The sequence below is a fragment of the Megascapheus bottae genome, chromosome 14, assembly GCF_031878675.1.
Source record: "Megascapheus bottae isolate mThoBot1 chromosome 14, mThoBot2.hap1, whole genome shotgun sequence".
NCBI lineage: Eukaryota > Metazoa > Chordata > Mammalia > Rodentia > Geomyidae > Megascapheus > Megascapheus bottae.
The window spans coordinates 48,474,773-48,487,399 of record NC_143522.1 but is presented as its reverse complement, the minus strand read 5'-3'; the positions used below and the strand labels follow the sequence as shown (position 1 = coordinate 48,487,399).

The 12,627-nt window shown below is 38.3% G+C and overlaps 1 protein-coding gene and 1 non-coding gene across 5 annotated transcripts in view; both read right to left on the bottom strand.

Moving 5' to 3' along the window:
- Baz1a (bromodomain adjacent to zinc finger domain 1A) overlaps positions 1–12,627 on the bottom strand; it is a 74,608-nt gene that overhangs the window by 49,146 nt on the left and 12,835 nt on the right. For 3 of the 4 annotated variants that reach the window (XM_090345183.1, XM_090345184.1, XM_090345182.1), the window contains exons 3-5: positions 6,268–6,411; positions 3,097–3,198; positions 655–742 (exon numbers count right to left, since the gene is read on the bottom strand). In XM_090345183.1, coding sequence (XP_090201309.1) covers positions 655–742; positions 3,097–3,198; positions 6,268–6,411 — 334 coding nt within the window. The remainder of the gene's footprint in view (positions 1–654; positions 743–3,096; positions 3,199–6,267; positions 6,412–12,627) is intronic. The other variant, XM_090345180.1, reaches the window with a different exon arrangement.
- On the bottom strand, positions 6,512–6,611 carry LOC150055209 (small nucleolar RNA U13). The gene has a single exon (XR_016537725.1). It is a non-coding gene; the product is annotated as a small nucleolar RNA U13 (small nucleolar RNA).

Genomic DNA, 12,627 nt, shown 5'->3' with positions numbered 1-12,627 from the left:
GGCTGGCACTGAAATTTCACTCCTCCTGCTTCTCCCTCCAGAATGCTGAGATTAAAGGTGCATGCCACAACAACTAGTGCTCTACTGGTTTGAACCACCATTGCAGGTATAAACCATTAGCTCCAGGTTTCAATAGGAGAGGGAAGGAGGGGGGAGGGAAAGAGAGAGGGAGAGAGGATGAAGAGAGAAAGAGAGGGGGGGAAGGGGAGAGGGCGAAGGGGAGAGGAGGAAGGAAAGAGGAGGAGGGAGAGGGAAGGGGGGGAAAGAGAAGGGGAAGTGTCCTGGGTGCTGTTACTGAGCTTCTGGTGCTCAAAATCTAGTGCTCTACCACTTAAGCCTTGAGTCACAGTGTCATTTCTAGCTTTTTCTGAGTAGTTTATTGGAGGTTTGTAAAAGTCTCACAGATTTTCTTGCCTGGGCTGGCTTCGAATCTCAATCTCAAATCTCAGCATCCTGAGTAGCTAGGATTATAGGCGTGAGCCAACAGTAACTGGCTTCAATAAATTTTTTGAAAAGTACTCCAAGTTGGTTTTGGATAAAATAAAAGCTATAGTAAATCATCTTTAAAATAACATTACAATATAAAAACTACATAATACTAGCCATATTTTGCTTTTATTTCCTTCCAATAAATCAGTTCATTATTCTGAGTACCTTAATTTTAATGACTCCATCTTGTGCTTCACAGTGTTGTTTCAGAAAAAGCTTCAGTTTATCACGAGAAAACAGGTGTTTTCTTCTGCTAGGGGGAAGGGGGAGATGGTGATGTTAATATCAAATAATTAAACCCAAACTCCATAATACTTAAAACATAAATTTGAAGCACAGTGGCGGATATTTTGTTCTCTAATAGTATTTATGTAAAAATTATTAGGAACTTTACACAGTTTTTTTTTTGTGTTTTTTAGTTTTGTTTCATTTGCCAGTCCTAGTACTTGAACTCAGGGTCTGCGCACTGTCACTGAGCATTTTTTGCTCAAGGCTAGGACTCTACCACTAGAGCCACATTGTCACTTCCAGCTTTTTCTGTTGATATGGAATTGAACCCAGGGCTCTATGCCTGCTAGGTAACAACTCTACCAGTAAGCCACATTCCTAGCCCAACATGAAGGCTTTGTTTGTTTGTTTTTGCTGTTTGGTATTGCTTTTGTTTTGTTTTTGCCAGTCCTGAGGCTTGGTCTCAAGGCCTGGGCATTGTACCTGAGAGCTTTCTCAAGGGTAGCATTGCGCTATGCCACTTAAGCCACAGCACCACTTCCAGCTTTTTCTCTATATGTGGTATTCAGGAATCAAACTAGGCAAAAACTTTCCCAGTGCGCCAAACTCCCAGCACAACACAAAGGTTTTTATGGCAGAAGTTTTAAGAATCATTGGAGTAGAGTCAATATAAAAAAAGATTCCTTTATTCCAGACTGGGAGTTTTTGGCCTAGTGGTAGAGTGCTTGCCTAGCATGCACGGGTTCGATTCCTCAGTACTACATACATGGAAAAAAGCTGGAAGTGGTGTTGTGTCTCAAGTGGTAGAGCTTTAGCCTTGAGAATGCTCAAGAGCAGTGCTCAGGCCCTGAGTTCCAGCCCCAGGATTGGCAAAAAAAAAAAAAAAAAAAAAAAAAAATTCATGAATTAGGAACAATTTGGAACACTAAGCCAAACCTTTTAAAATCAGACCAAATATATAACTTATGATTATTTTGAAGTAAAATTATTTTGAAAATTAAATATAGTGACTAATACACCAAATAAACATTCAAGTGGATATTGCAAGCAAAACTGAATATAGGTCTTATGAAATTTTAAACCCTTTTGTATTTAGATCTCACAGTCAACAAATTACTTACTTCAAAATTAAAGAGAATTCTATGTTCTATTTTTTATTCTCCCTTGTCCTCAAATTAAAAAAAAAAAGCAGCAGCAATGGATCCCACAACAAATCAATACAATAACAAAATGAGTATTTCTAGTAAAATATAAATGTTTTAATTAAATCCAATATATTTCTTCCAACAAAAAGGCAAAAAAAGTGCATCTAAACAAAATAAAGTCTCAAAATCCATATTCTTTTCCTACAGTTTAAAGTTTCTTTGGTGTACTGTTCTACCCTAGGCACATATATTACCTAGTAAAGAGGAGATAATTACTTATTGACTGCTGAATAATTTATCTTTTAAGTCTGCATTGTTTCAGTTGGTAGTTACCAACTTTTTTTGCCGTTGTTGTTTTTGGTCCTGGTACTAGGGGGCTTGAAGTCAAAGTCTAGGTAATGCTACTTCACTTTTTTTTTTGTTTTTCTCCAGTCAGGTCACTGAGCTTGAACCCTGGGCACTGTCTCTGCACTCTTTTATCAAGGTTATCACTCTATCACTCATAGCCACAGTGCCACTTGTGGTTTTCTACTGGTTAACTGGAGTTAAGAGTCTCAACATGGGGCAGGGAGTTTGGCCTAGTGGTTAAAGTGCTTGCCTAGCATGCACGAAGACCTGGGTTCGATTCCTCGGTACCACATACATAGAAAAAAAAGCCAGAAGTGGTGCTGAGGCTCAAGTGGTAGAGCTCTAGCCTTGAGAAAGTCCAAGGACAGTGTTCAGGCCCTGAGCTCGAGCCCAGGACTGGCAAAAAAAAAAAAAAGAAAAAAAGAGTCTCAACATATTTTCCTAATGTGCTGGCTTCAAATGGGTTCTTCAGCTCTAAGCCTCTTGACTAGGTAGGATTGAAGGTGAGAGCTATCAGTGCCTGGATTTCCCTATAGCTTTTTTGCTCAAGTCTAGCGCTCTACCACTTACACCACACCTCCACTTAGGCTTCTTGCTGGTTAATTAGAGATAAAAGTCTCATTGACTTTCTTGACCAGGCTGGCTTTGAACCCCAATCCTCAGATCTCAGTCACTGAATAACTAGGACTATAGATGTAAATCTATCAGTGATTTTAGTTCTTTAAGACTACTCCTAGCTAGCAAAGGACTTAGAAAGCCCATTAAAATTTATTTTATCAGTCTGTGAACATACAGTCTTAACACTACCCATTTATTCAAAATCAAAGCTTCTTACTAAACATACATAAGTATTCTACTTTAGAGTACTATAGAGGAGAGTTTTTACCTGATCTGTGTTGCCTTAACAATGGCAGACTCATATGCTTCCTTTTTAGTGGGTTGTACCTTATACTTAAATAATAAGGGATCAATTGCATCTTTTTTCTTCCTAAAAAGATAAAGTACACAAAGTAGTTAGTAATTTGAAAGTATGAGATTCTTAGAAACTTACTTTTAAAAAACTATAATAGAATTTTAACTAGGATCTTTATAAGTTACAGGTAGTATGCTATTATATTACTCAAAATAGTAAATATAAATATTATATATATTATATATATATATTTGGGGGGGGGTCTGTCATGGAGCTTGACCTTTAGGCCTGGGTGCTGACCCTGAGCTCTTCAGCCTAAGGTTCATGCTTTACCACTTTGAGCCACAATACCACTTCCAGATTTCTGGTGGTTAATAGGAGATAAGACTCTCCCAGTCTTACAGGAAGAAATGCTCCACATCTCCGGCCATAAAAGAAATGCAAATCAAAACAACTTTAGATTCCACCTCACTCCAGTTAGAAAAGCCATTAACAAATCTAATAACTAATAAATACTGGCCGGGATGTGACCAGGAGGGATCCCTACTACACTGTTGGTGGGAGTGTAAGCTCGTTCAACCACTCTGGAAAGCAGTCCTCAAAAGACTAAAGTATGGCAATTCCCAAAAGACTAAACATAGAGCTCCCCTATGAGCCAGAAATCCCACTCCTTGGCATTTACCCTAATGCCCAGAAGCAAGGCCATACTAAAGCTACGAGCACAGCGATGTTCATTGCAGCATTATTTACCATAGTTAAGGTATGAAATCAACCCAGAGGACCCTCAGAAGATGAATGGATCAAAAGATGTGGTACCTAGCTGCGCAGTGGCTCATGCCTGTAATCCTAGTTACTCAGGAGGCTGAGATCTGAGGATCAAGGTTCAAAGCCAGCCCAGGCACAAAAGGACCTGAGACTTATCTCCAATTAACCTGTAGAAAATGGGAAGTGGGGCTTGGCTCAGAGGTAGGTTGGTAGCCTTGAGCTAAAGAGCTTAAGGATAACGTCCAGGCCCAGAGTTCAAGCTCCATGGCCCACAAAAAAAAAAAAAAAAAAAAGATGTGGTACTTATACACAATGGAATTCTATGCTGCCATCAGAAAGAATGACACCCCACTCTATTCATAATAAATGGAAAGAGGGCCGGGAGTTTAGCCTAGTGGTAGAGTGCTTGCCTAGCATGCCCAAAGACCTGGGTTTGATTCCTCGGTACCACATACATGGAAAAAAACCCAGAAGTGATGCTGAGGCACAAGAGGTAGAGCTCTAGCCTTGAGAAAGTCCAAGTACAGTGCCCAACCCTGAGCTCAAGCTCAGGACTGTCAGGGGAAAAAAAAAAAAAAGAAGAAAGAAAATGGAAAGACTTGGAAAAAAATCACTAAGTGAGGTAAGCCAGTCCCAAAAGAGCCTAGACTATCTTTTCCCTCATTTTGTAATTAGTACACAAGAGTATCACAACAGCTCAAAAGCTGTGTATATAAGGTCATACAGGATAAGACTAGATGAAATGAACTCTAAGTTAATGAAACAAGAGGTTTATCTTTATGATTGCTGTTCTTAATGTACTATGTGAAGTTATTTCTTTTCTCTTTTTCCCCCCCACTTATGGCTAATCTCATGAGGTTACTGTATCTGAATTTGTATACTGGTATTTTATTTTATTTTATTTTTATTTTTTGTGGGTTGTGAGGCTTGGAGTCAGCCTGGGCGTTGTTTCTGAGCTCTTCAGCTCAAGGCTACCATCCTGCCCTTGAGCCAAGCCCCACTTCCTATTTTCTAGAGGTTAATTGCAGATAAGAGTCTCAGGTCCTTTTGTGCCCGGGTTAGCTTTGAACATTGATCCTCAGATCTCAGTCTCCTGAGTAGCTAGAATTACAGGCATGAACCACTGTGCCCAGCCTGTATACTGGTATTCTGTGTATATATTTATTTGTTTATTTGAAATAAGGAAGGGAAGAGGTAAAACATGATTGGGAGGAGGAGAGGGAAAGGAGGACAAAAACATGAGAAGAGGTATCATGGTTCAGGACGTAATGTACCTACCATCTGACAAATGTAACTCTAACCCCTCTATACATTACCCCAACAATAAAATACAATTAAAAAAAAAAAAAGAGTCCCACAGTCTTAGTGCCTGGACTGGCTTTGAACAGTGATCCTCAGATCTCAGACTCCTGAGTAGCTAGGATTAAAGGCATGAGCCATCACACCCAGCTGCCTATTTATTTTTAAAGCCATCTCAAAATAGTCATTACTGTTATAATGACTGTAACTGTTATAACTATTTTGCAATGACTATTTTTGACATAGTAATTTACCTTTACTGCTTTCATCATATAAGAATAAATGTTAAGTACGAAATGAATTTTTAACAAAAGTAGGATGTACAAATATAACTAAATGAAGCTTAGTTAAAACAGCCCATTTTACGTTAAGTTTTAATTTTGAAAATTCTAACCTCTCTGGTTGAATCACATTATTTAAGTGGATAGTATACAATAATGTGACTTGAAAGGAAAGGAATAAAGGAAAACATTATTTCAATGGAATATCACTAATCTGACAAATAACTGAAATTTTTTTCAGATAGCAATGCCTTTATTCCTAGAAACCAATAACATAATTTAAGACATAAATTGGAGTTGTACATGATGTCTATTTCCTGTAATATAAGCTACTCAGAAAGCAGATTCTGGGAGGATTGTAGGCCAGCCTAGACACAAGTTAGCAAGACCCAATTTTACCAAAAACATTGTCTTAGGAAATGTGTTTGTAGTGGTGCAGTGTTCCCCCAGTGTCATCAACAAAACAATTAAAAACAAACAAAAACTTGAAAAAGATTGTGCCAATGCCATATGAAAACTGAATACATGACAGCATTTTCTCAGTTCAGAGTATGTAAAAAAACATCTTTAGATAGCTTATTTTAACAAAGACTTTATACAATGGAAATATTAGTTCATAGTTAACAGTCTCAGCTAGTAAAATAGATTCTAATAGAAGGTCTAACAAATATTCTGGAAATCTGGACAAATCTCGAAACTGATTTTTTTGGGGGGAGGGTGTCAGTCAGGGAACTTGAACTCTGGGCCTGGATGTTGTCCCTGACCTCTTCAGCTTAAGGCTTAAAAAAAAATCACTTACCCATTTTGGCAAGAGTTGTTTTGTGCTTCTGAATCATCACTATCACTGATGATAATAGTTTCCCCATCTATACTACTAACATGTCCATTAGCAAAACCATTTTGATGAGATGGAGGAAGAACTTCCAAAATCCTGCAGTGTAACCTAAAATGAAATAATTGCAAATGTAAATAATTTAGTATTTAACAACTAAACATTTCAGAACATTCTGATAATATCTAACAACTGAATATTAATTATTTCATATCAGATGGGTAATACGTCCATGTTGTAACAAGGTCTGAAGGAGGCACATCTTACCAGCAGCATGAAAACCAAATCATGCTTACAAACCACAAAGGAACTGGAGATAGCAAAGAAAGGGGTGACACTGTCCAAAATGAAATGTATTCTTTAACTTACTTATGTAATTGCAACTTCTCTGTACATCACCTTTATAATAAAAAGAACAAATACACAAAAGGGTCTGTTCTTTAGAGACTATGGCTAATTGCAAAGAAAATCTAACAGTTTAATTTAGCCAAAAACTGGATATATTTTAATATAAAACTACTATCAAGTTCAATTTACCAATATCCTTAGCAACTATACCCTTTATTATTTCCTTCCTTCTGCTCATTCTGAATTTTATTTGTTTGATCTTTAGGTTTAAAACTTGGGATCTTACTCCTTTACTGTAACCATTTCTATCTTATTCCTTTACTGTAACCATTTCTAGCCATAAATTCTTCTGTATTCCTGTATCTGCCGATTTTCAGTTTTTTTTTTTTCATTTATCTCTATTTTCTAATTTCCCTTGTGACTTTTTTTAATTCACTGGATGTTTATGAATATAAGCTCACAAATATGTGAGTTTTCCAGTTATCTTTTTCTGGACAGAGAAAATACTTTGTCTAATAATACAACCACTAATTTCAGGTGTCAACTTGATTGGATTAAGTGATCCTTGAGTTACATGTTTTCCTTCATATATGAATGGGAGACCTAAAATATAAGCATATATGTAAACATATATAGGATCTTATATATTATCAATCTTAAGTATGGTATAGGAATGAATGAAATACCATAATGAAATACTTGTGATTAATATAAGCCTTACCAAAAATAAATATTAGGAAGTTGAAACAGATCTAGTCTGGGGTATAAGTAACAGTAGGAAAGAGGTGGATGAACAGAGGGGAAAAGAAAAAATACCTTATATATATGCATGAATATGGAACAACAAAACTTACTGAGACTAGTTTGGGAAGGAGGCAAATAGAATGGGGAGAAGGAAAATGATGGGAGTGGCTACACCTGTAATCATAGCTATTCAGGCCGCTGAGATCTGAGGATCACAACCAACACAGGCAGAAAAGTCCCTGAGATTCTTATTCCAATTAATCACCAAAGGACTAGAAGTAAAGCTGTAGCTCAAGTGGTAGAGTGCTAGCCTTGAGCAAAAAGTTCAAATAGAGCCGGGAGTTTGGCCTAGTGGTAGAGTGCTTACCTAGCATGCATGAAGACCGAGGTTCAATTCCTTGGTACCACATACATAGCAAAAAGCCAGAAGTGGTGCTGAGGCTCAAGTGATAGAGCTCTAGCCTTGAGAAAGTCCAAGGATAGTGCTCAGGCCCTGAGCTCAAGCCCCATGACTGGCAAAAAAAAAAAAAAAAAAGTTCGAATAAAGCACCCATGGTGAGTTTAAGCCCAGGACTTATTACCACTCCCCACCCCCAAAATGAAACCCCTTTTTAGAACCAATTGATGCTATGAGAAAAAAAGAAGAGAAGCCAGGTGCAGTGGGTTACACCTATAATCCTAGCTACTCAGGAGGCTGAGATCAGAGGGATCAAGATTCAAAGACAGCATGAACACAAAGGGACCTTAGACTCTTTATCTCCAATTAACCTCTAGAAAATGGCGGAAGTGGGGCTTGGCTCAAGGGAAGGGTGGTAGCCTTGAGCCAAAAGCTCAGGGACAGCGCCCAGGCCAAGTTCAAGCCCTATGACCCCGCCCCCCCCCAAAAAAAAAGATGCCTTGATAGTTTGTAAAACGTTATTTCTGGGAGAATATATGTGAGAGTCAAGAGGACTTAGTGGAGAAGATTAGCCCTTAATGGGGACAGACACAATCCAGTTAACAATGCCATCCTACCCCAGTACAACAAGGCAGAGGAAAGTTGATTTCATTTTTTTCCTGGAGCTGGGATGCCCTTTTAAGAGATACCCCTATGGTAAGTTTTTTTTTGTTTAGGACATTAGGACTTGCAGCCACCTCTTCATTTCTCATACATTCAACCTCAAACTTAGAATTAATTGTACTATAAGCTTTTCAGGTTTTTAGGCCTTGGGCCTAAAATTTGTATTAGCCATGTTACTAAACAGCCTGTTATAAGACTTCTTAGCCTCCAATTGTGTAAGGCCCATTCTCTTAATAAATCTACTTTTCTCACATATTCACATACACACACACACACACAGACACACACACACACAACATGTACACATCTATTTTTCTTTTTTTATTTTTTTGCCAGTCCTTGGGCTTTAACTTAGGACCTGAGCACTGTCCTTAGACTTTCTCAAGGATACAGAGCTCTACCACTTCTAGCCTTTTCTATGTATGTGGTACTAAGGAATCGAACCTGGGTCTTTGTGCATGCTAGGCAAGCACTCTACCACTAGACCAAACTCCCCACCCTTATTTATAAACTTCTAAAGAAAAAAAAAGTGAGACCCTATCTCAAAAATGACCAGAGCAAATCTAGGCCCTGGTGGTTCATACCTATAATCCTAGCTAGTTAGGAGACGAAGATCTGAGGATCACAGTTCAAAGCCAACCTGGGCAGGAAAATAGGTGAGACTTTTATCTCCAATTAAACAGAAGGAGAAAAAAAAAAGCCGAATGTGAACTTGAGGGGCTCAGGTGGTAGTCCTAGAGAGTGGTAGAAGTTTGGAAAGCTCAGGGACAGCATCCAGGCCCTGAGTTCAAGCCTCAGTATTCGCACGCACACATCCACAAATGATCAGAGCAAAAAGGACTAGAGGAATAGCTCAAGCAGTAGAGCTTATATTTAACAAATAAGTTATAAGGTTCTGAGTTCAAGCCCCAGTATCACAAAAAAAAAGCATCTCTTCAGACATTCTTACTCAGTGAAATCTTTGTCTCTTTTCCATTTATTATCTATCAAGTGGTTCAAAAGTGTAGTTTATATGGCCTCTCTCCTTTACCACTAAATCCTAACAATCTGGGTCAGCTTATACAGGAACTAGTGTGGTGACAAGTTTAATTACTTAATTTGTCAACAAATCTAAGTTACTTGTGTGTGTGTGTGTGTGTGTGTGTGTGTGTGTATGCATGCTGTGTGTGTGCTGGTACTGGGAACTGAACACAGGACCTTACATAGTCACTTGTCTTTTTCTGCTCAAGGCTGATATGAATCACTTGGGCAAATAGCTTCACTTCCACCTTCATGCTGGTTAATTAGAAATTAAGATAAGTCTTAGCTGGGGCGAGGGAAATGGGGACAAAAACATAAGAAGGGGTATCAATGTATGAGAAGTAATGCACCTACTATCTGGCGAATATAACTGTAACCCTCTATCCATTACATATTTAAAAAAAAAAAAAAGGATAGGTCTTAAGGACTTTCTTCCCCAGAATGCTTCAAATACCAATCCTAAGAACTCAGCCTCTTGAGCAGCTAGGATCTGATATAAGCCATCAGCATCTTGAAACATCCTATGACATGAATAAGCTCTGAAAACACTATGTTCAGGGAAATAAGCCAAAAAGGATAACTATATTATTCTGATTATATAAAGTATCTAGAACAGGCAAATGCATAAAAACAGAAAGCAGAAAAAATGTTACAAGTGGCCAGGGGAAGGATAGCATTAAGTATTGTTGCCTAATGGATACAGTTTCTATTGGGATGATGAAGAATTATTTTTGGAAATAGCTGTGATGGTTATATAACACTGTGAATGTCATTGAACTGTATATCTAAAAAATGACTGAAACAAAAAAAATTAAATTTTTTTATTGTACAAAGGAAACTATTAGAACAGTAAGTCTGGAAAAAAAAGTCAATTGCCAAGCCTGTATTACCAAGCAAACAGAAATGTTATTCAAAAACAAAACAAAACAAAAAACTGCAGGATAACTTTCACCATTGACTCATAGAAATAAATAAGTTTCTAAAGAAGAAAAACTACAAAATGTTCTGTAAACCTCTTAGCTCATTATGTAGGTTTTCTATAAAAGGCCTCTGAGGCCAATACCAGTGGCTCATACCCATTACCCTAGTAACTCAGGATGCTTAGATCTAAGGATTGCATAAGGACAGGCAGCTAACTCCTGGAGACTATCCCCAACAGCAGAACACAAAACAAAACAACAACAAAACCCACCTGGAAACAGAGCCGAGGCTCAAGTGTTAAAGCACCAGCATTGAGTTAAAAAAAAAAAAAAACAAAAAACCTCAAGTGACAAGCCCCAGAACAGGCCCATTCAAAACAACAAAATATGGAAGGCCTCCAGCTGGGTACTGGTGGCTATAATCTTAGCTACTCAAGAGGCTGAGATCTGAGGATCCCAGTTCAGAGCCAGCCTAGGCACAAAAGTTGTTGAGATTCTTATCTCCAATTAACTACCAGAAAACCAGAAGTGGTAGAGCACTAGCCTTGAGCTGAAGAGTTCAGGGACAGCACCAAGGTCAAGAGTTCAAGCCCCTTGACTGACCCCCCCCTACCCTCCCCCCAAAAAAAGCCTGAATTACAGAAAATATGAAAAGTATAACAGGGACCTACATTTTTTTTTAGTTGGAACTGGTGTTAAAATTCAGGTTTCATGCTTGCTAGATACTCTACAACCAAGCTAAACCTAATACTTTTTATTTTTGTAAGGTTTATTTTTATTAATCTATTGTAGTGCTAGGGACTGAACCCAGGGGAACAAGCATGCCAGACAGGCATTCAACTGCTAAGCTAAATCTCCAGATGTTACACAGGTTATTTTTGCAATAGGGTCCTGCCTAAGTATGTGCCTAGACCACTATATATTCCATTTTTTTGTTTCCCATGGTAGATGGAAGAGGTGTTCTCCATCATGACAAGCTTCTTCAGCTAAGATGGTATTTCATGGTTTCCTCTGCCTAGGTAGGCCTGAAACCTAGACCCTCCCAAATCTCAGGTTATCAGGTAGCTAGGATAAGCACAGGTCACTGTGCCCAGCTACTGACTGAGAAAGGATCGCTTAAATGTTTTTATGTGGACTAGCCATAAACCTCAGTCTAATCTCAGACCCCTAAGTAGCTACTAGGATCTTAAGAATAAGCCATTGGTACCCAGATGAACTCATTTTTGAAGAGCCTAGATACCTGTCCAGTGATCATATTACCTAGGGTTCCTTGAGGTGATGAAGGAAGCTTTTCAGAAAACCTACAACCAGTAACAGTTTTTATCAGCAGAACCTAGGTAGATGCCTGTAAGTGATGATATAGGTAGGAGTCATAAGAAAAATAAACCTACTTGAGCTCAATTATAGTTGGTTTCGGGCCGAAAGTAATCTGACAGTTTATCTAAGAAACTAACTTTTTTGGGGGGTTGGGGGAGGTCCTGGGGCCTAAGCTCTGTCCCTGAGTGTCTCTGTGCTCAAGCTAAAGCTCTACTACCTGATCCACAGTATCACTTCTCCATTTTCTGTTTATGTGTTATTGAGGAATCAAACCCAGGGCTTCATGCACACTAGGCAAGAATACTACCACAAAGCCATACTCCCAGACTGAAATTAACTTATTTTAAAACAACAGAAAGAATTACAATTCCCTTACAGAGAAATCAGGGAGAAGAAAGTCAGTAGAATATTGACACATTGCCTAGAACATAATAAATATTTAATACATTAACTAGAGCATTATCAATGCAATATTAACTTTTTCCACACTCAAATCACAGGTAACATTCCTTGCTGAACTAATCAAGAATGTGTCTCAGCATATGGCAAAACTTCAAAAGGTCTAGTCAATATCTACAAACTTCCTAAGAAACTTAACCTATGAACTTCAAGTCCACGTACTACTATCTCCTTGCTTCATACCTCAGAATATTGAGATACAAAAAAAAGTTAAGAGATTCATGACCCAGCTAAAGGGTCTTTGAGAACATATACACTTAAAGTCTCTAGCCTGGGTGTGGTAGCACACACTTGTTTTCAAAAAGGAAAACACAGGAGAATCAAAGTCTAGGCTTGTCTAAACATAAACACAAGTCTGTATTTTAAAAAAAGGGGAAGTGGGGGGAGGAAAATGGGGACAAAAACATGAGAAGGGGTGGCAATGTTTGTGAAGTAATGCACCTTCTATGTGGTGAATAT